This window comes from Emys orbicularis, chromosome 5, assembly GCF_028017835.1.
Source record: "Emys orbicularis isolate rEmyOrb1 chromosome 5, rEmyOrb1.hap1, whole genome shotgun sequence".
Classification (NCBI taxonomy): Eukaryota; Metazoa; Chordata; order Testudines; family Emydidae; genus Emys; species Emys orbicularis.
This window is the reverse complement of record NC_088687.1, coordinates 135,753,077-135,777,420: the sequence shown is the minus strand read 5'-3', so window position 1 is coordinate 135,777,420 and position 24,344 is coordinate 135,753,077. Positions and strand designations below refer to the sequence as shown.

At 38.5% G+C, this 24,344-nt stretch overlaps 1 protein-coding gene across 6 annotated transcripts in view; it reads left to right on the top strand.

Annotated features, from left to right (window-relative positions):
- The window catches only part of CTNNA2 (catenin alpha 2), a 658,570-nt gene that overhangs the window by 389,057 nt on the left and 245,169 nt on the right, over positions 1 to 24,344 (top strand). Inside the window, exon 9 of one of the 6 annotated variants that reach the window (XM_065405683.1) lies at positions 10,317 to 10,325. The exons of the other annotated variants lie outside the window; for them this stretch is intronic. Within the exon in view, the coding sequence (XP_065261755.1) occupies positions 10,317 to 10,325 (9 nt within the window). The remainder of the gene's footprint in view (positions 1 to 10,316; positions 10,326 to 24,344) is intronic. 6 annotated transcript variants of the gene reach the window in all.

Below are 24,344 nucleotides of genomic sequence, written 5' to 3'. Positions count from 1 at the left end.
TTTTTTTTTGTTTGTTCCATTTTTATAGCAAGGTGGATAGTGAAGAGGGGCAGCATCAAAGTTGGGAACAAGGCCCCAAATATTGGTTCTATCCTTTTCCGCTACCCTTTGTTTGTTGATCTCTTAGACTGCAAGCTCTTGAGGATTATGCCTTCCTTGTTAAAAGTATAGCGCCTAGCACATCATGGACAGTACTGGAAACGAGTAAGCAGTAATAACACTGATAACTGAGGCTATGCACTAGAATATAGATTTAGCCTGTAAGTCTTTCCCCAAATGTGGTGAGTGGATTAACGTAATTCACGAGTTTGAGTTTCACATGGGTGCTTTGGGTATGCTGTTGTATACTGCTTTCTAGCACTAACTATTGACTCCTAAATGATCACCAAAGATACCCTGCAGCTAATTATGCAACACTGATGACTTTTTTCCTGATTGTTCTAATTATCTTGTTTATTGTGGAAGTAAGATTAATGTCCAACCAGTATGTAAGTTTAATGGGGGGAAAAAGGGATTCATGGTTAAAATTCCAAAAATTCAAGTAATTCAAAAGTGAGGGTTGCTGCATTAAATCAGCATCATTGTGTGCCCTGATTATTTTATCATGTACATTTATACAACATATGGAATAATCTACCAAACTACCCAGAACCCAGGGAAACAGGAATCAAAAATATGTGTTTAATGTAGTCGAGTTAATGTGGGAATTACAAACTTAATGCCTGCATTTTCTGATATTTTTGTCATTTTTTAACTGCATCACTTTAAATCTAAATTAACAGAATTTTGCATAGCAATTCTCTTTTGTAATAATAATGTGAACATGTAAGTGTTTCCCGCTTCCCTTTGAAATCCACACCTCATTGAAATGAGTGAGATTTGGGAAAAAAGAGTTCTTACCTTTCTTTGGTTGGGAGGCAGTGTGCTGTCAATTTTTAAAGAAAAGCTTAGAATCTACAGTATATTTTAGATGCAGCAGAAATTGCAGAGTCCCTGAAGTAGCAGGATCCACATTTCCCCTCCATGTCCATGATTTTCTCTTGTCCTTGAAGCTAAGGCTATTGTTTTTAGAGGAGTTTGCTATGTGCATCTCAGCAAGGCAGTTACAATCTCTTTCCTGCAAGTTGTGCCATCAGCAGTCTGATTTCAGCCCTCTTTGCTGTAGCCATGTTTTTAAAATAAAGTTGTGTTGATTTTTTCTCCTTTTTACATTGGAAAATTGTATATTTTTTTACTATACTCAAAATAACCTTTATGTGCAAGCCAAGCACAGAAGAGTTCATCCCAAAAGATGCATGTTACAGAAAGTGGTGAGCACTTTGAAATGGGGGTTGTAATAGATACCATTTTGCAACCCCAAATATAGCATGCACTGGCAGCCCCCCTCTCCATAATACTGTGATGTATGTTTGGTATATATTTATACCACAGTCCTGCTGAGACACTGCAAGGAGCCAGTTGCTCCATTACTCCTGGAGAAAAATTTTCTTCCTTGCTCATAATGAAGGAAAATCATTCACACAAGAAGCAGCAATTTGTACTTATTCTCTCAATATTAGGGATTCCTTCAAGAAATTCTCTCATCATAAATTCTGTCCACAGGAGATATCTTAAAGATGACACCTGTCTTTAAGTCCTCTGTTGGTATCCTCTCTTTCCGCACCATCAGGGGTGAAAGTAACTGAGGACACTTACCGGTACGGGGAGGGGGGGGGGCAGCAACAAAGCGCTGCTGTGGCAAAGGACCATCCTTAATGCGCTTTAATGTCCTTGCCCCTTTTGCCTCCCCTGTCGGCTCAGCCGGTACGGACCCTACTGGCAGGGCCGCCGACGGGAGAGGTGGGGGGGGAGGGGCAGCAATGTTAAAGGACGGTCCTTGCCGCGGCAGCGCTTTAACGTTGCTGCCCCTTCCCCCCCGCCGTCAACAGGAGAGGCAAAAGGGGCGGCGACATTAAAGCGCTGCCATGTGGGCTGGGTATGGGCCGGTGCAGGTTCTTACCGGTACAGAGTACCGGCCCATACCAGCTCACCCCTGCCTACCGTTAATATGGCCTCTTACTATCCTTCTCTGCTTCCTTCTCTTCCCAGTCTCCTTCCATTTCTTTCTTGATTAAGGTCTACACTTGGATAATGGCTCTGCCACACCGATAAAAAAAAAAAAAGCTTTAAACATCTCTTTTGGTTTATCTATTTTATTTATCTATTTTTATTCTTTTTTTTTAATATGCTGTTACGTGAATTAATGTTATATAAATGCTGCCTGCCATCTTGTACTGTGCATGTGTTGAAATGTACTGTTAAGTAGACAATTTATTTAACAGTAAATTCCTTATTGTCTTGTGGTCTTGAAAACAGAGACCACAAGACAGAGAAGAAACTAATGTGAAAAATATTTTCTCAAGATAGGGATGACCTCATAACTCAAGAGAGAGAGAACTGGAGGGAGTTGCACATGGCATCCCTCATGAGCTGAAATATTTCTCATTAACCTACTCTCTGCTCCAATAATATTAGAATATTATAATTTTCCAGGTCTGCTTGAATTCATTAAATTGTGAATTTCCAGTGAATGTCCTGTTTCTCCACTGATGTTGCTGTACATGTCAAATGAACAATGAGGAGTCCAGACTATTCATGTTTTTGTGGATACAGACTAACACGGCTACCCCTCTGATGCATGACAAATGAGTAACCTGTAGACATGGTATAAGGTCTTGGTTTTTTGATTGTCAATGAGTGGTAGTGGTGGTGTTGTTTTGTTTTTACCTTGGAACAGAGCGCAGGAAATCAGTGTTGGAAAACATTTTCCCCTTTTAAATAAACCGGTAAATGTGTAAAGCAAGCAGATCTAACCCCAACAAAAAAGTTTAAACTTGACCTAGAGGTAAATTAGAACCACTTATTGAAATACTGCTTTATTACTTGTTCACCAAGGTAAATTGGATAAAGGAGAGTAACTACGACCAGTCCTGTGGTGTTACATAATTGATAGGAATTGTATAAATCAGATATATAGGGCTCATAGAATTTTGGCTTGTTTGTTTATTTATACCCAGATATGTGGTTTGCATGGTACTGCTGTATGAAAGTCAGCAAACTTTCATACAGCATATATCACGTTGGTAGATGTGCAGGTGAACGAGCCCCTGATGGTGTGGCTGATGTGTGTCACTTGAATAGATATGTGAACAGAGCTGGCATCGGGCTTTGTTGCAAGGATAGGTTCCTGGGTTAGTGTTTTTGTTGTATGGTGTGCGGTTGCTGGTGAGTATTTGCTTAAGGTTGGGAGGCTGTCTGTAAGCGAGGACTGGTCTGTCTCCCAAGATCTGTGAGAGTGAGGGATCATCTTTCAGGATAGGTTGTAGATCAGTCCTGGCTTACAGACAGCCTCCCAACCTTAAGCAAATACTCACCAGCAACCGCACACCATACAACAAAAACACTAACCCAGGAACCTATCCTTGCAACAAAGCCCGATGCCAGCTCTGTCCACATATCTATTCAAGTGACACCATCATAGGACCTAACCACATCAGCCACACCATCAGGGGCTCGTTCACCTGCACATCTACCAACGTGATATATGCCATCATGTGCCAGCAATGCCCCTCTGCCATGTACATTGGCCAAACTGGACAGACTCTACGCAAAAGAATAAATGGACACAAATCTGACATCAGGAATCATAACATTCAAAAACCAGTGGGAGAACACTTCAACCTCTCTAATCACTCAGTGACAGACTTGAAGGTGTCAGTTTTGCAACAAAAAAACTTCAAAAACAGACTCCAAAGAGAGACTGCTGAACTCAAATTAATATGCAAATTAGACACAATTAACTTAGGTCTAAACAGAGACTGGGAATGGTTGGGTCATTACACTAATTGAATTTTTTCCCCCCCATGTTAAGTTCTCCTCACACCTTCTATGGGTCATCTCGATTATCACTTCAAAGTTTTTTCTTCTGCTGCTACTGATAGCTCATCTCAATTGATTGGCCTGTTACAATTGGTATGTGTACTTCCACCTTTTCATGTTCTCTGTATGTATAAATATCTTCTGTCTGTGTGTTCCACTCTATGCATCTGAAGAAGTGAGCTGTAGCCCACAAAAGTTTATGCTGAAATAAATTTGTTAGTCTCTAAGGTGCCACAAGTACTCCTGTTCTTTTTGCGGATACAGACTAACATGGCTGCTACTTTGAAACCTGTCAATCAGGAGGGAAAGACAAAAAAACAGAAAATGCAGCAATGGCTGAAATGTTAAATGCCCTTTTTGTTTCAATTGTCACCAAAACAGTTAGCAATGACTGGATGACTACCATAGTGAACATCGGTGTACATGGGGTAAAATCTGACACTAAAATAGGGGGAAAAACAAGAATTACTTAGACAAGTTATATATCTTCAAGTACAGATATAGTACCTATCTATAAAAAAGGGAATAAAGCCAACCCAAAGGATTATAGATTATAGAACAGACAACTGAAGTTCGGTACTGGGAAAGATAATAGAGCAAATAATAAAACAGTCAGTTTGTAAACATGTAGAAAAAAAATAAGATGATACATAACAGTCAACATGGATTTGTCAAGAACAAATCATGTCAAAATAACCTAATATCCTTTCTGACAGGTAACAAGCCTTGTGGATGGGGGGAGGGAGCAGTAAATAGGATATATCTTGATTTTAGTAATAAGACTTTTGATACTGTTTCACATGACCTTCTCATAAGCAAACTAGAGAAATACAACCTAGATGAATCTACTATAAGGTGGGTGCACAACTGGTTGGAAAACCATACTCAGAGAGTAGTTATCAGCTGTTGACAGTCAAACTGGAAGGACATATTGAGTGGGGTCCCACAACGATCTGTCATGGGTCCGGTTCTGTTCAACATCTTCATAAATGATTTGGATAATGACAGAGAGAGTACACCTATAAAGTTTGTGGATAATACCAAGCTGGGAGGGGTTGCAAGTGCTTTGGAGGACAGGATTAGAATTCAGATGCTCTGGACAAACTATAGAAATGGTCTGAAATAAATAGGATGACATTCAATAAGGACAAATGCAAAGTACTACACATAGGAAGTAATATTCAGTTACACAAGTATAAAATGGGGAATGCCTAGGAGAGGGTACTGCAGAAAAGGATCTGGGGGTTATAATGGATCACAAACTAAATATGAGTCAACAGTATAACTGTTGCAAAGAAAGTGAACATCATTTTGGGATGTATTAGCAGGAATATTGTAAGCAAGATATGAGAAGTAATCTGCACTTCAGCACTGATAAGGCCTGAATTGGAAAGATGTGGATAAATTGGAGAAAGTCCATAGGAGAGCAAGAAAAATGATTAAAAGTCTAGAAAACCTATGACTATGAAGAAAGGTTGAAAAAACTGGATTTGTTTAGTCTGGAGAAAAGAAGACTCAGAGGGTATATGATAGTCTTCAGGTATGTAAAAGGTTAACGTAAAGAGGAGGGTGATAAATTATTCTCCATAACCACTGAGGACAGAACAAGAAGTATTGGGCTTAAACTGCAGCAAGGGAGATTTAGGTTAGACATTAGGAAAAACTTCGTAGCTGTCAGCATACTTAAGCACTGGTACAAATTACCTAGAGAATCTCTGTCATTGGAGGTTTTTAAAAAAACAGGTTAGACGAACAGTTTTCAGGGATGGTCTAGACCTCTGGCACGCGGCTCACCAAGATAAACACCCTGGCGGGCCGGGCCAGTTTATTTACCTGCCGCGTCAGCAGGGTCAGCCGATAGTGGCTCCCACTGGCCGCGGTTCGCCGTCCCAGGCCAATGGGGGCTGCGGGAAGCAGCGCGGGCGAGGGATGTGCTTGCCCCGGCTTCCCGCCACCCCCATTGGCCTGGGACGGTGAACCGTGGCCAGCGGGAGCCACGATCGGCTGAACCTGCTGATGCAGCAGGTAAACAAACTGGCCCGGCCCGCCAGGGTGCTTACCCTGGTGAGCCGCGTGCCAGAGGTTGCCGACCCCTGGTCTAGCTAGTACTTAGTCTTGCCCCAGATTGGACCAGGTGACCAATCCTCCATTTCTATGATTCTAAGTGCTTATACCATTTAGGCCACGAAAGCTTATGCCAAAATAAATGTGTTAGTCTCTAAGGTGCCACAAGGACTCCTTGTTTTTCCAGATACAGACTAACACGGCTACCACTCTGAAAAATGGGAAATAAGGGCATGCTTAAAGTTAAGCACATCTCAGTACTTTGCATTTTAGTCAGGGTCCTAGGACCCTCCTTTCGTCCTGCCCAATTCTGGCTACTTTGATATCTTCTCTAAAATGTCTGATGAGTGAGCGGTCCTTTCAATCAGGTTCCAGGTATCATCTGGTGACTCTTGTGGGTGACTTCAAGTCCCTCATCAGGTGATCTATTTTTGGTTTCAGACTCACTTTGCAGAGATGGTTCTTCTGAGCAGTAGCCATCTCATTGGCCCAGGGAGTTTCTGTTTGTTTGAAAGACCAACTAGTATTGATTGTTCTCCATCGTTAGCCCTTCGCTAGGTGCAATAATTTCTCCTGACATTTCTTGGAAGTTTTCAGCAGAAGATGAAGGGTAAAAGGCAAAAATGTAGGCAAAGTACAGACCTAGACTGAAAATGGTGCTCACAAAGGAAAATGGAGTTTGATGATTGATATAGATATATGCAGATATATACTAAACTGTCACATCACTCATTTGGAGAAAAATTCCCTGATTTTAGATTACCATTAAGGCAGTGTTAATGACTCTGGGCCAGATCCTCAGCTGGTGTAAAGCAACATATGTCTGCTGAAGTCAGTGAACTACACCAGTTTATACCAGGTGAACATCTGGTGCTCTGGTTCTGATTTCACGCATGAGATTGACACAAATATAGTTCTATTAATGTCACTGGCATTACTCCCAATTAACTGAGTTGTGAAATCAGGCTCAGATTCATTTGATAAGGATTTTGCTGTAAGGTTCAAATTCACTTATTTTCTGAATGTCACTTACTCAGCTTGTTGACTCCTTCCAGTCATTCACTGTGTCTCATAATTTTGATAATTTGCTTAAATTTGTTCTTAGAATTGTCTAATTTTGAAACTCTTTGCAATGTCAATTGCCATTAATATAGTATATAATCTCCCTTTGACTTAGTGTGCTATACAGATACAAATTTCTTTTTCATTTTACATTCAGAAGCGGCATTGTCAGTGGATTTGCTATGTGGCAAATGGAAACTTGACTGGATAATTTTCTCTTCTTTAGTATTTTCTAAATTGCTGGTTCATCCTCTGCATCTACCTTGTATTTTATAGGTGCACTAAATTTGATGACCATCAAGGGTCGTTAAACAATATACTGTGATAAAAATAGTTCCCTCTGCTGACATTAGGTGTTTTCTAAAACTAGCTCCATAAATTTCATCAACAAAAGCTATTCATGCTTTTTTTTCTGGAAAGCTGAAGCAGAGAAGTTAACTTGTAGCTATGGGTCTGATCCTGCAACATTGTCTCATGTGAATAATCCTTACTCTTGCAAGAAGTCCTATTTTAAAGAGATGATGCTTCCACCGTGAATAAGGATTACTCAAATAAGTGTTGCTGGATCAGATCGTATATCTAAACCAAAATGTTCTACAGTATCTTGTGACAAGTTTTTGTGAAATTCAACATCTGACAAGATCAAGGGATTTTTGTATACATTTCAGCTTGTGGGGCGGTGATGTGATGCTAAACGAGTGAATCAAAGGTGTTAGCAGTTGCTGATGTGTGGGAGAAAATGTCATATACTGTTTTCATATAAGCTGTTATAGGAGCTTGCATATATTGCATGTAAGTATGAAGAGCTACAGCTATAAGAAAATGTCTGATTTTAGTGTGATGCTTTAAACAGAATCATATAAATAAGAGTTAAGCATTCAATTACATTGATCAAACAGGTCAAGGAGTTGGATAAGAGTTAGTATTTTGGGAGATACTGACAATTTCAGTAGGAGAAAAGGAGATTAAAAAAAAATCTTCCCAAATTGAGCAAAATAATACAATAAAGAGAACCGTGTTTAGTGAGAAGGCAGTGTAGGAAAGCTGATAATCAGGTATATCATTTCAGGAAAGGTCAACCACAGAAACAATGGCTTGATTATTCAGCTAATCAAAGGAATCAGGGAGGCATTTATTTCTGGCAGTTTTATTTGTTATCGTTTCCCAACTTCTCACAGAGCCATATAGTTTCTGCTGATAAAAGTGTGGTAATTACATGAATATAACACACACTGCCTTCCACTCCTTTACCTTTAGTTTTTATTGTATGAGGTGAAAACATGCCTTAATTCTGGGAGGTAATGGAGCTATAAGTAATAAAGAGTGTGGGATTGTAAAGAATAAATGTTGCTAGTCCAAATATTTTTGTCAAGAATTAAGGCTGGGAATTTAAAGGAGACTAAGCGTATGTCTACACTACAAAGAGAAACCTGTGGCACCAAGTCTCTGAACCACCTGGGTTAACTGACAAAGGCCCATGAGCCTCAGGCTGCGGGTCTAAAAATAACAGTACAGGGGTTCAGGCTTGGGGGGGGGACCCGGGCTCTGAAACCTGGTGAGGGAGGAGAGTCTCGGAGCTCGGTCTCCAGCCAAGCAGGAACATTTACACTGCTATCAAGCCCGAGCCCCTCAAGCCTGAGTCAATTGACCTGGACGCTGAGACTTGGTGCTGTGGGTTTTTCTTTGCAATGTAGACATACCCTAAGGGAGTTTTGACATTCAGTGGATTTTAAATGCCTAACTATCTTTGAAAGTCCCATCTTTGGGGTGAGGGGGAAATAGTGGGTGAAGGAAATACAGTAGATTAAATATATTTTTTGATTTTAGTAAAGCAATTGATATTGTGTCCCACAATCACAATCACAATAACTTGGGGGGGGGGGAGGGATAGCTCAGTGGTTTGAGCATTGGCCTGCTAAACCCAGGGTTGAGAGTTCAATCCTTGAGGGGGCCACTTGGGGATCTGGGGCAAAATCAGTACTTGGTCCTGCTAGTGAAGGCAGGGGGCTGGACTTGATGACCTTTCAAGGTCCCTTCCAGTTCTAGGAGATGGGATATCTCCATTAATTATTATTATTATTATTATTATTAACTTACCTGAACATTCATTTCAAATTGGCTTATCTAGGAATGCTGTGATGTGATATGAAAACTGGCTTAATGACCAGAAACAAATGGTACTGATACAACAGCAATATATCAAGCTGAGAGGCATTGCCTTCTAGGGTTCGGTAGGGTTTGTGTAAATGGGGCGTTATTTAACACCATCACTAATGATCTGTGTTATAGCGCCTGCGGCACTGTTATAGAATTTACAGATGATACCCAAATTGTGAGGCATTCTAAACATCAGTGAACAGAGAGAGAAATTATAAGGATTTTGAGAGATTAGGTTCCTGCTATAGGTGGAAGGTAACAAAATGAGATTCATCTTAGAAACTGTCCACTAGTACATCTTAGGGGTGGGTAGAGGCAAACCCTTGAGGAGATAATGGACAATGAGTTGGACATGAATTTTCAATGTGAAATGGCTGCACTTATAGTAATGGCATCATATCACACAATAGGATTACAATAGTTCTTTTCTGTAGTGCTCTGTGTAGAATTTGTTTCTGATCCATGTTACCAGATGCTGACAAAATAGAAAGTTCAGAGAGTAACAAATAAGGAGCTGGAAGGACTGACCCATGAGGAAAGATTCAAAGAGCTATGTATGTATACTATAGCTTGGCTATAATAACTAAGGGATACATGTTAACAATTGACAAATATTAGAAGAATGTTAAAGACAGAGCAATTATTTATTGTGGATCCTTACAATGAGTAGTGGGTGGAAATTAAGAAACAGAAAATTTATGCTGACTATCCAGACAACTTCCTGACAGGGACCCCCACGAGAGTGTCAAATGGTCTGTTAAGGGAAGTACTTAACACCCCAATGCTTGAGATTTTTTAAAACTTGCCTGAACAAAATACTGGAAAATGTACTTTAAGGACTAGTTCCTCATGAGAAGGGAGATAGAATTGGATGGTCCATAAGTTGTTTTGCATCTGACTTGTAGGGTTCCTTGATAAAATTATCATTCACCGACCTTTCTTATTTCCCCCTTTTTCTCTGTATAAATGTCTTCATAAGGATACAAAAATATTTTTTTTTCCTCTTTAGAGTACCGGAAAATTGTGCTAGGTATTTCAAAATGCATGTAAAAGATTAGGTCATATGGCAATTTACTCATTAAATACAACAGCTACATTTTCAATTGGATTAATAGACCTGTAAAGTTGCCAGATTTTTTGGGTGGGGTCAGAGGAGGGAGAGAGTTTGTTTATTTTTACTGCTGTACATCTGTAAATAGTTTGGGTATGTGTTCAATCAGTATTTATTGAATAAAACATATTTCAATAAAGATTTGAAGTAATTTAAAGGGGGAAAAAACTCTGAAAAATAAAAAGTGGAAAAAGGACTTGTGAAGAGTACAATAGAATTTGCTTCTCCACCTACTAGTGGAGGTTCAGTTGCAAAGGTGATCAACACGTTACTCAGATGAACATTACAATGTAAGTTGTATTTTTTTCAGGCCATGATTACACTGGACTTAGTATAAATATAACTAGTAAAAATATACCTGGGCTGTTCTTCAAGTTTAATTTTCATCCTTCCATTCAGAAGGTAATAGATTAATTCATGCTTCATCACTTTTACTATCCATACGTTCAGTATTGGTAAATTCATACATAATCTGATTGCTCAGCCCTTTTTCATACAAATAATTCTTCAGTTGGACTGCTTACATGAATAAAGATTATTCATGTAAAGGTTATAGTAAAACAGGCCCAAAGTTTGTTTAAAAAGAGAATGTTTAAAGGTCAAAAATTATATATTTAAAAACACGCAGATCATTGCCTATACTGGTATTTCTAACACTTAATATAATTAAGGATGATTAAAAAAAATATATCCAATTTACTTTCCACATTTGTGCTTTTTTGTACATAATTCACCTTGGAAAATACACACTTTATAATTATTGTTATTTACAGAACACAGGAGTGTAAATGTGTAGTGCGGTAAAACAAGGTGAGTGTGTACCAGATAATAACAGAACCCTTCCTGGAAGAGTATCAGGGGGTAGCCGTGTTAGTCTGTATCTACAAAAACAACAAGGAGTCTGGTGGCACCTTAAAGACTAACAGCTTTATTTGGGCATAAGCTTTCGTGGGTAAAAACCTCACTTCTTCAGATGCATAGAGTGAAAGTTACAGATGCAAGCATGGAGAGCAGGGAGTTACTTCGCAAAGCATGATGAAGCATGAATTAATTGGGAAGTAACTCCCTGCTCTCCATGTGTCAGTATATAATGCCTGCATCTGTAACTTTCACTCTATGCATCTGAAGAAGTGAGGTTTTTACCTACGAAAGCTTACGCCCAAATAAATCTGTTAGTCTTTAAGGTGCCACCAGACTCCTACCTGGAAGAGTTTACTGTATAAAGGCCATGATCTTGAAAAGACATACTTACATGCCTAACTTTACAAACTGTGAACTGTCCCGTGGAGTTCAGTGGGACAACACATAATACATAAATTTAAGCATGTGTGTAAATCACTGTAGGATCATGGCCTACCGGGAGAAGCAGGAGTAATGCAACACAGAACGACACAAACTGAGGTCCCAGTCTTGCAAATAGTCCCAGTGTGACTACACATGGTAGTTAAGTATTTGCACCCAGAGAGGGCGAAGTCACTACAAACTGAAAGGAAATGGCTTTGGGAAAGGAAGAGTTGGACAGAGATTGTCAAAATTTATTGGGAGTCTGCTCCAACCAGATAGTCTTTGGGACAAAAAAAACAAAACAAAGAAAAAGAGAGTAACTGTTATGCTACTGTTTCCAGTCAGTTTCACTAGCTGCATCTCTGACAATGCTGCTCCGGTTGGGTTGCAAATATTGCTGGAACAATATTTAAATACGCATGTGCGCACACACGTTTTATGTATGGAGCTATAGATATAGATAGTTGTGTGTATATAAGTTTCAAATGTTATTTTTTGTACCAAAGCTACCTGGCAGTGTTTCTTGAAATATAGTCCTACTTTCTTGAGAGGAAAAGTAGAGTCTGAAAGTGCATAAATATGGCAAGAGGAGAGGTGGGAGGGTAAAAGTTGACAAGAGGAGCTCCTAAATCAAAGCAGTAATGAAGAAAAATCTATCATCAAATCATTTGCATTCTAGTTTGATAGGAGTGCCTCTATTATAGGAATGTCTCTCCACTTATGCTTCTTGACGTATTTTTGTGTGCAGATTACTCTTGGATTATTTTTGAACATACCTTTCAAAAACTGTTCAGACATATTATACATTATTTTAAAAAAGACACTGAAGAGACATTTTATTTTGATAATATAAAACTGGTTTCTGCTCTTGGAGCAGCATAGATTCATTGGCCTTCCATCTTGGTAGTTATTGCCAGAGAGAATCAATCAGAATTTGGGGCAAATTTTCAGTTTCCTAGGGACATATCAAGATGGCCTACATACATTTCTGTGTGTCACGTTGTCATATTTTTTCTATTATGGCTGAGTAAAAAAAGGAAAGTAGAACATACCTTATTTGTCACAAGCTGTTTTGCTGTGACTTGGGTTCATTGCCTTTTCTATTTCAAGGAAGAAAATTGAACACATTTTTCATACAAGCTCTTACTACAGTAGGCCATTGCCCCCTTCAGAACAAAAGGGGAGAAATAGAGCCATTGCAAAAAGAAAAGGCTAAAAGAGATTGAGGGAAGAGCTGCTAAAACAAGTGCTTCCTCCTTTGGTTATCTAAATGTAGTTCTTAATAGTTAACTATATACTATTTTTGAAAGTGCTCAGTTGTTATCTTTAGTAGGCCCTAACCCCCCTTTGAGAGTCGATATTTCCAGTTACTGTCATCATGCCAGGAAAATGTAAAAGGACTAAATATTAATATTTTGATTTAACTTGAATGAAGAGGGATATAATAATCTGCACAAGTATTTGAAGAACGTAAGTGCTAAGGAAGGAGAGGAATTGTTCAGGATGAGAGTATAACTGTTAGGCTCAACTTGGGACTGAGGAATGAAATAGAGCAAAGGAAGATGAAGGTTGAATACCACACAATATTTCTTTAGAGCAGGTTCATTGAAAATATAGGTTGACTTAAGACTTATCAAGATATTTTGGTAGAAGCCATTTGATAATATGTTACAGGTAAAAATCATTCAGTGTTGATGGGACTAGACCAGAGGTCTGATAAAGCTCCCGCTGACTTCACTGGAAATTGGATCCGGTTCTACATGATTTTCTGGGTCCTACTGTTCCTAATTTTATGTATCTATGAAAATTGGTCACTTTAACCTGGGCTTCTCAACATACACGCATTTCTTGATAACTCTTTATCAAGCTCTCCCTCCTCATATTCTAAGCTAACAAGAGAAGCAAATCTATTTTATTCTTTTTTGATTCTGTGACGTAAGAAGAGGAAAGTGCCACTACCTCTGCAGGGCAAAATAGTTCAAGAACTGTTAACCATGATTACATCAAGTTATTAATTAAACTTGTTTTAAAAGCTCTAGGGGTTTATGCATTTTTTCAAACTCTGCTGTGCTGGAATTAGGTTTTTTTTCTTGACGCTCAGAAAATTGACAGACGGATGTGTCTATGCCACACTGAATTGGGAAAATAGAGACTCAGAAATTTAGGACAGTCTACCTATCTGAGTTTTACAAGTCCAACTTTTTATTAAGTTATACAAACAAACAAAGAAAACATCCACACCACAGCACACCACACCACAGCAGCATGTTGAGGTTCTTTTCTCAACATTGTGATTACATCATCAATTCCCAGACAGGGTAATGTATCTTTGTCTGGTCTTTCAGATAGAAAAATAAAAACAGTTCTAAGAAAGGGGTTGAGATTCCTTTCTGGAGGGTTAGGCATGTCATTTGTCACTCAAGCATTGTTTGTTTGACTGGATGGCATATCAAAAGGAAAGGTCTTTTGGTTAAAAGAGACATAAAGATTCCAGAAAGAAATGGGATGCTTCCACTTAGCAGCAGAATTCATAGCTGATGAGACTTCAGATCTCTTTGGCATGTCTGCCAAGTCTGTGGCTAGTAAAGTCACAGTAAAACATTCAAATGAGGCTGGTGATTTGGGGAAAAACTAAACAAAGCAATGATGAATTTTTCAAAGTTAAGAGCCACCTTATTTGTGACCAGTGAGGAAAGAAAAGAAGGACCAACTATACTCTTGCTCTAGGACCTTATTTTTTAGACCATCCCTTGAATATCGCCCATATTTTAAGGTTATTCTGTTGAATCCTGGCTCCTTTGAAATCAATGGCAAAAGTCCCATGACTTCAAAGGGGCCAGGATTTCACCCTTAAACTTTAAGCTTATATATATCTAGTAACCCCTAAGCCACTTTAATTATGAGATTTCTTTGGACAAAAAATAAGCAGCCCACAAATAGGCTGTTGTCAATAATCTGTTCTTGAAATGCCACTTCTTGTCTATTTCTTGCTAAATCTTTACTTTTTTGCAGTCATTAATATCTGCAGTCATTAATCTCTCTCCGTAGATACACAAAATATAAAGTCATATTTATGATTGCATATAGAATGACACAATATCAACCTCTGAAATCATTGTGAATCATTCAGAAATTCAAGTTGAACTGAAATGCTCAGATCCAGATGGGGAATCAAATTCTAGCAGCAATGGCTCTTTACTGAGAATACTCAGCCCCAAGAATTAGGCACTGTCGGCAAGATTTCAGATGGTGGGGAGCCTGAGGAAAGCGGTAGTCCAACTCTGTATTTAGCCAGGATCAAATCATATACAGTTCCATGTTTTGTATCATTGACCACAATAAATAAGGTAGCACTAAATTATGTCAGTCATTCATCTGATGAATATTCATGCAATAATTTTAGTCCAAAAGGAAAAGATATATATTTACTTTTAAGAGTCCCCAAAAGATCTGATAGGCATAAACCATTTCACATTATTAAATTGCTGTGTATACAATGTAAGACATTCAAAATTGAATTTCCAAGATTGTTAATAGCTAGCTGGGAACTGATATCAAGAGCTAGGAAATATCTGATGTCAGTAGGGATGCATACATATTATATATGGTGAATATTTGCCCAGCTAAAGGTCAACAAAATTTTAATCGCTCAGAGCTAGATTGTGAATCCTTTCCTACCATTGGTGAGCAGAAATAGTCCAACAGTTGCACTGGTGCTATAAATTATCTTGGAGATTATATTTTGCATGTACAGTCTATAGAGTAATTTAATCATTTGGTTTATCTATATTTATTGAAGGCCAGGTTGTAGGTGAGCAGTTACATAAATCCCAATGAGCTGGGTGAATCCAAACCTTTGGTGCTCCACATACGTGCATATTTAATTAGCTAAGAAGTGTACATATTTTATGCATTTCTACTTATAATGTGTCTATAGCCGATTTATCTAGGTAAATTTACATAATAGAAAAATAATTGAAGAGTGCAGACATGAAGACTTTACTCAGGCAGAATTTCCTTTGACTATAATGGGATTTTAGTAAAGACCATATCTGGCAATAATTTGGAGGTAGCACAATTAAACCATGGCATAATTACAGTTTATTATGATGTATTATTGTTTTCATTTATTTAAGTGCCAACTGTGCTTCACAAGACACAAATAAGGACACAAAGTCTGCCCCTTATAGATTCCATGCTGGGAGACTGAGAAGATGGTGCTGCCTTAGAAGTATATTACAGATGGAGCTGGTAACACCACCTCTTTTCAAGATTGCCTGACACTTCCCATGATAAGACTTTGTTTTCAGTTGCTTATAACTTTGCCAGACTTAACTGTTTGGGTTGACATTTTGTATGCCAGATGTCTGCCTCAGGCTGATTTTTGTTTTAATTTGATTTTAACCAAAACAGTCCAGACATTTGTGAGAACAAGTCTAGGAAGTAATACATTGTTTTGCCCATTTTAAAAAAAAATCTTGCAATCTTCTCTTGAAATACACGAGTGTTTTGGAGCAAGGACGTGAAATTCGGATTGAGGGGAGCTAGGACTGGCAGCTAGTGGTGGGGGGGGGGGGAGGAGACAGCAGATGGGAACTGTGACTGGGCAAAGAGACTGGGAACAAAAAATTGGAGCAGGAGAGGGGGGGATTGGGACTGGCTGCACAAGGATACTGGGACTGGGATGAGAAGCCTGAGGAGTGGAGACTGGACTGGGTAGGCAAGGAGCCAGGGGTGGGAAAGAGACAGGGACAGGTGGGAGGGGATGGCACAGAAGGGGTCAAGCGTGGCAGGAATGTGCAGACGATTCTGTGCCCACAATAGCAGACTCCCCTCTAGAGCCTGGAATGGAACCCAGGATTCCTATCTCAGCATTCTTTAGCAGTCAGTAAGTATCAGTGAAACCTGTTGGCAAAGTGTGTGTCTCATCTCTTTCAAACGCTGGCTCACATAGATGAGGACAGCTTACTGCGGTCTGTCAGTTACCATGGGAGAAGTCTATGCAGTAGATCAAAAGGTTCCAACCTTGCTAATGACCTATATAGGTGTTAATGTGGTGGCATATGATGGGATTTCTGTTTTTCCAGTTCGCTTGAAAACATTATACCTTCTTATGGTAGAAAAAAGCCTTAGCAAATGGGTGGATGATTAAAGTAATATTTTGGGGCATAATTTTGACCCCTAAATGTGATAACACAATACTAAAAGAAATGTGTGTACTTGAGAGACTATAATGAATCCTTTGGTTCTTTGTGGTAATTACTACAGATTGTATCAAATTTCATACAGTATCATTCTATCTCAGCTGCCAGTACCTCATACCCAAAATTGACACGGCATTGCTGCTGGGGTAGAGGTGCTGTATCACTAATGCTGCCATTCTCCAGAAGAGACTTTTTTTTTTTTTTTTTTAAGTTCCACATCACTGACTGGATGGAAGTGAAAAAAATCCCAAGGCACTTTTCAAAAAGAATATACTCTAAACCGGGTGTTTTTGCCAACATTCCTTCACTCAGTAAAATATATTCTAATGAACAAAGCTGTATGTTAGTCTCGGATTAGCACAAAATGATTGTACATTTGATTGTGACGTTATCATCTTACCGGTGTCTAATTCATTAGCATGGAGATCTTTCAAACAGTCCAACTATGAAATTCTGCACTGTGTTGTTCTAATTATAAAAATACTTAGGGTGAAATCTGGATCCAATTGAAGTCAATGGAACAACTTCCCTTGACCTCAGTAAGGCCAACAATTCACCCTTAGTTGCCGCTTGGTGGAAGAAAGTATGTGTGTACAAATACAATCAATGAGAGACCCAATTTATAATCTAGTATGCATATTAAAAATTAATGGGAAGAACTCCTAGAGTCAGGACACTGAGATTTCAATGCAGCAAAGCATAAAAGTACAGGCTTAAGTCCATCCATATTCAGCAAAGTACTTAAGCATGCGCTTAACTTTTAAGTCAGACGCGTGCATAAATCTTTCAACGATTAGGGCCTGTGATTTCGAAGGAGCCAACAATGAAAGAATATGACTAATTCTCTTAAATAAGGCAAATGAGGGATAATGTATGCATGTTATTTCCTTCATTATAGATGGGAAAACAAAATATTAAGAAATCTTGCATTTGCGTGATCTCTTATTAACATGGGTGGCGTGTGGAGCCCCCCTTTGGGGAGGCTAGCCCCCAGTTTCGCCCCTTCTGTCTGCGCCCTCCCCAGGGCTGGAGCCCCAAGACCCTCTGTCCCCCCCTCCCCTCAGCTAGAGGAGCGCTGGGCTGACGGCAGCTCAGAGTGCCCTCCCACCCCCCTCGGCTGGCCGAAGCCGTGACTTGGTTCCCCTCCCCGCCCATTCTTCTTAATTATTCCCAGAAAACTTTGTATGACCAGAATATGACAATGGATGTAAAATGTGCAGCCTAATCAAACTATAGGGGTTTAATCAGCTAGATAATAAATGTAATATATTTTCTATACAATGTTTTATAAACCAGCAGCAGTGTATAAACATTACCTAGATATTCTGCAAAGTATCTCTCTCAGGTAGGTAGTTTGGACCTTTCCAGTTTACTTATATTGTTATCCCTATTTTATAGATGAAGAATCTGATCTCCATACCATGATCCTTCATTTTCCCCCCCTCAAAGCACTTTTTAATGAAAAATGAGAGGCCCAAAACTATGTTGGAAAAACATTTAAACCATAAAACAAATTAAAACAAGCCAAATAATTAAAAGTTCATGTTTCAACATACAGGCATTATCATGCAATTTTGCCTCATTATGAAATAAAGAAAGGAATTAATACTAACATCAAATTTCCTTGTCTCTTGTCTCAACCTTCCATTAAGTGTGGGATTTTCAAAAACAGTCAGCATTAGGCTTACTCTGTTCCCACTTAAGTCTATGGGAGTTCTACCCTTGACCTCAAGATGAGTAGATTTAAGCCAATGCTGAGGTTTGTTTGTTTTTTAAATCCTACCCTAATCAAATGTAGCTGTTGTATTAGTGATAGTGTGACTTGGATATGTAGAGGGGTGTGTGTATGTATGTGTGTGTGAGCATGTGTGTGTGAGAGAGAGAGAGAGAGAGAGAGAGATGTTGTTTGTTATAAACTTTTTACTACAAATGCCCGGATGCCTGATTAGACTTTGATGGCCATATACATCTTCTAATGAGGTTTGGTAATTTAGCTGCTGGAGATGGCTCAGTAGCAAAAACTCATAAAAATTTATTGACTTTGACATGCCAGCTTTAAGGTGCAGTAGTTTGTTTCATGGAAATTACCTTAATCCGATGTAATGACTTCGTTACAAATCCGTTTGCATACTGTCAAGCTCTACCTAGTATATATTTAACATTGGTTTGTAACTATGTCTAGCTATTTGTATGTAGTAGCATACTGGTTTAGCTAATATACATTGACAGGATGAAATGTAATTGAGAAAGGTCTTAATCTTTCAGTGTTCTTGTAGTTCTTAACTAGCAATGTAAGTGTAGATAATTATTTGAAAACTTCCAAATCCAGTTCCAGTGCAATAAAGAATTATAATACCAAGCATGTTCTTTTTACTGTTACAAAATAAAAGCTGATTCATCACGGCCAACTGAAAATGCTGTTTACTCTTTACATAAATGTACAGGAAATGGATGATAAATACATCATCTTTTACTTTTACTACTTGATATGTATTTGCACTAGCAATGTTTTCATAGATTTTAAGGCCTTAATGGACCATGGTGATCATATAGTCTGACCTACTACATAACACAGGCCAGAGAACTTCCCTGAATTAATTCCTGTTTCAAGCTGAATAGCTATGGTTGGATTTGAGAATATCTTTTAGAGAAAAAAAAAATCTTGAATGAAAAATTTTCTGTGATGGAGAACCCACTACAACCCTTGGTAAGTTGTTTCAATGGTTATTTAGCCTCAGTGTTAGAAGTTTTACCTTAATTGTAGTTTGAATTTGTCTAGCTTTAACTTTCAGCTATTGGATCTTGTTATATCTTTGTCTGCTATAGTGAAGAGCTCGTGTTTATCAAATTTCTGTTCACCATATAGGTAATTACAGACTGTGATCTCATCACCTCTTAACCTTCTCTTTGATAAGCTACATAGATTGAGCTCCTTGAATATCCTGATATAAGGCATGTTTTACAATCCTTTAATCATTCATATAGTTCTTCTTTGAACCATCTCCAATTTTTCAACATCTTTCTTCCATTAGTAGTCTATATTACCAAATATAGAGGGAATATAACCTCTCTACTTCTGTTAATTCAATGTCCCCCTGTTAATGCAATCCTTAAATGTGTTGTTAGCAAAAGTGTTGCACTAGGAGCTCATGTTCAGTTTATTATCCACAGTGATCCCCAAGTTTTTTCCAGAGTCACTTTTTCTCAAGTTAGAATCCCCCAACCTGTAAGTATGGCTTACATCCTTTGTTCCTAGATGTATGGTTTTACATGTCTGTGTATTGAAATTAATATTGTTTGCTTGTGCTCATCTGACAAAGCAATCCAGATTGTTCTCTATGAGTGACACGTACTCATTATTTACCATTCCCCCATTTGTGTCATCTGCAAACATTATCATTAATGATTTTGTTTTCTTCCCAGTCATTAAAATATTAAATGGGACCCCTGTGGGTGATGATTTCCCATATGCAACTCCATTTGGAGACCTATTAGTTAGTCAGTTTTTAATCCATTTAATGTGTGCCGTGTTGATTTTGTATCATTCTAGTTTCTTAGTCAAAATATTGTAGATTACAAAGCCAAATGCCTAACAGATGTTCCTCAGTACTGTTGCCTTTATCAACCAAACTTGTAATATCATCAAAAATTGTATCAGTTTAATTTGACAAGATCTATTTTCCATAAGCTCCTGTTGATTGGCATTAATTATACTATTTTCTTTTAATTAATTGATAATCAAGTTTCATATAATTCTATTATATTGTCTAGAGTTAATGTCATGTTGACAGGCCTATAATTATGTGGGTCATCTGTTTATCTTTTTAAAATATTGGCACAACATTAACTTTCTTTCAGTCCTCTGGAGTTTTCCCAGTGTTCCAAGATTTATTGGAAATCAACAGTCCAGAGAGCTCTTCGGCCAGCTCTTTTAAAACTCTTGGATGCACGTTATCCAGACCTGATGATTTTAAAATGTCTAACTTTAGTCGATGATGTTTAACATCTACCTTAGTTACTAATGGAATGGAAAGTATTTAATCATCATAATCTGCTATGAATACATCATCTGCCTTTTTCCCAAATACAGAACGGGAATATTTGTTGAAAGTTTCTGCTTTTCTGCATTTTTACTAACATATCTGCTATTTCCACCAAATACTTGGACCAAGTATTTCCACCTGATATACTTTAAAAAAATCATCTTGTTCTCCTTAACTCTGCTGGCCATAGATTTCTCCTTTTTTCCCCTTTTACTTCCCTTATATTTTTCTACAATTTCTAACTTCTAATTTATATTAATTTCTATCAACTTCCTTTTTTCCCATTTTGTGTATGTGTGTGTATTTATATATATATATATATATATCTATGTATAGATATAGATGCACACACATATTTTCACTTCCTCTCTAAGCCAGGCAGTTTTTATCTCCACTCTAGCCTTCTTTCTCAGTTGTGGGATTCTTCTAGATGCCAGACCTGCAAGTGAGTTAATAGTGCTTTTCATGGGCATAGGGGCCACCTTTCTGGATGAGATAATTTGGGAAAGAGTCAACACTGATTTTGTAAAGGGAAATCATGCCTTACCAATGTATTAGAATTTTTTAAGGGTGCCAGCAAACATATGAACAAGGGTGATCCAGTGGTTATTGTGTACTTGGACTTTCAGAAAGTCTTTGACAAGGTCCCTTAGCAATGGCTTTTAAGCAAAGTAAACAGTCGTGGGATAAGAGGGAAGGGATGCTTTCATGCATCAGTAACTGGTTAAAAGATAGGGAAAAAACAGCAACAATAAATAATCAAACATCCAGTCCTAGAATCTATGAATCTATGAATGTAAGGGACCTCGAGAGGTCATCGAGTCCAGTCCCCTGCCCGAATGGCAGGACCAAATACTGTCTAGACCATCCCTGATAGACATTTATCTAACCTACTCTTAAATATCTCCAGAGATGGAGATTCCACAACCTCCCTAGGCAATTTATTCCAGTGTTTAACCACCCTGACAGTTAGGAACTTTTTCCTAATGTCCAACCTAGACCTCCCTTGCTGCAGTTTAAGCCCATTGCTTCTTGTTCTATCCTTAGAGGCTAAGGTGAACAAGTTTTCTCCCTCCTCCTTATGACACCCTTTTAGATACCTGAAAACTGCTATCATGTCCCCTCTCAGTCTTCTCTTTTCCAAACTAAACAAACCCAATTTTTTCAGTCTTCCTTCATAGGTCATGTTCTCAAGACCTTTAATCATTCTTGTTGCTCTTCTCTGGACCCTTTCCAATTTCTCCACATCTTTCTTGAAATGTGGTGGCCAGAACTGGACACAATACTCCAGCTGAGGCCTAACCAGAGCAGAGTAGAGCGGAAGAATGACTTCTCGTGTCTTGCTCACAACACACCTATTAATACATCCCAGAATCACGTTTGCTTTTTTTGCAACAGCATCACACTGTTGACTCATATTTAGCTTGTGGTCCACTATAACCCCTAGATCCCTTTCTGCCGTACTCCTTCCTAGACAGTCTCTTCCCATTCTGTATGTGTGAAACTGATTTTTTCTTCCTAAGTGGAGCACTTTGCATTTGTCTTTGTTAAACTTCATCCTGTTTAACTCAGACCATTTCTCCAATTTGTCCAGATCATTTTGAATTATGACCCTGTCCTCCAAAGCAGTTGCAATCCCTCCCAGTTTGGTATCATCTGCAAACTTAATAAGCGTACTTTCTATGTCAATATCTAAGTCGTTAATGAAGATATTGAACAGAGCCGGTCCCAAAACAGACCCCTGCGGAACCCCACTCGTTATGCCTTTCCAGCAGGATTGGGAACCATTAACAACAACTCTCTGAGTACGGTTATCCAGCCAGTTATGCACCCACCTTATAGTAGCCCCATCTAAATTGTATTTGCATAGTTTATCGATAAGAATATCATTCGAGACCATATCAAATGCCTTACATAAGGAAATATTTCTTCACACAATGCAGTCAACCTGTGGAACTTGTTGCCAGGGGATCTTGTGAAGGCCAAAAGTACAGCTGAGTTCAAAAATAATTAGCCAAGTTCATGGAGGATAGGTCCATCAGTGGCTATTAGCCAAGATGGTCAGGGATGCAACCCCATGCTCCGGGTGTTCCTAGACCTGTGACTGCCAGGAGGTGGGACTGGACAACAGCAGATGGATGACTCAATAATTGTCTTGTTCTGTTGATTCCCTTTGAAGCATCTGGCACTGGCCACTGTTGGAAGACAGGATAATGGGCTAGAAGGACCATTAGTCTGGCCCGGAATGGCCATTCTTATGTTCTTATATTGCAAAATCTGATAACCATACAATTTGGGCAGTAAATAGTATACAAGATAATGATGTCATATAATTGCTGTATTTGGAAGCCTAAATATTATTTATTTAAACAGTACTTAGCCATTGGGTGGGACATAGTTTCATGATAAAGATATGTGTCTAATTAATTGTGTATGTGTGTGTTTGTATGCATGTGTGCATATGAAGAATGTCTGGGGATATACCAGGGCTTTTTAGTAGTCATGTATGCCAGTGTAAATTGTAAGTACTCAATTAGCTTTAATACAACCACTTCATATTCTGGTGGCAGAACATCTGATATAAAAGGCAATATTACATGGAATTTTCCTTCTTTTCTAATCTTAGGCAGAGCCATTTTTCAGAAGATATGTTTTAATTGACAAATCAAATGACTACTCTATTAGAAGAGAGTCTTTAAAAATCCCCCAGGAAGTAACACACATTTTATTTACTTATTTTGATTTTTTTAACCAAATATTAAAATAGATTCATGTCCAAAACTTTCTGGGTGCCCCATTTTCAAACTTGGGTGCTTAAAGTTAGCCTCCTAAACTGAGGTTACTAAATACATGTGGCTTCATTTTTTTGAGGCCCTAATAATAAATTTTGGCCAAAATTTATAGGGGCCAAAATCCAATATAATGAAACCAAATAAAGTGTGCCCTCTTTCAATGCCCATTTTTTCTCAAAATCCAACATATCCTAAGTCCAAAACCAGTGCTCCTTCACTCCTTTGACACCCGAGGGGAAAAAGGGGTTTTCTAGTGCATCTTTTAACAGATCTGGGGTAGAACAGGACTGAGTAAGATTACAGAGGGTAGCAAGTTCCTGAACTGAAGGATCATTACTGAAACAACTTGCAGCTGCCCTCTCTTACATTATGGATGCTGGAGCTCCAGTGTGTCTGGAATTACACTATTCCAAACTATTAAGGGGACCATAAATCAAAATCAACACCTTCAGGTCCACCCAGAAGCCGATAGCCAGTGCAATTCACAGAGCAATGGTGCTGTGTGTTCTTGGTTCAGAACTCAGTTTAACAGATGATTAACCACATTTTGGACTTGCTTAAGCTTCTGGAAATGTTCAAGACACATGTAGTACACATAATAATCTTCTAATCTCAAGGAGACCAAGAGCATAAATAAATGGAGCATGGTCCACATCCAGCAAACATAGTTACACTTGCCTTGACAAAGAGATGGGGGAGGAGGGAGTGC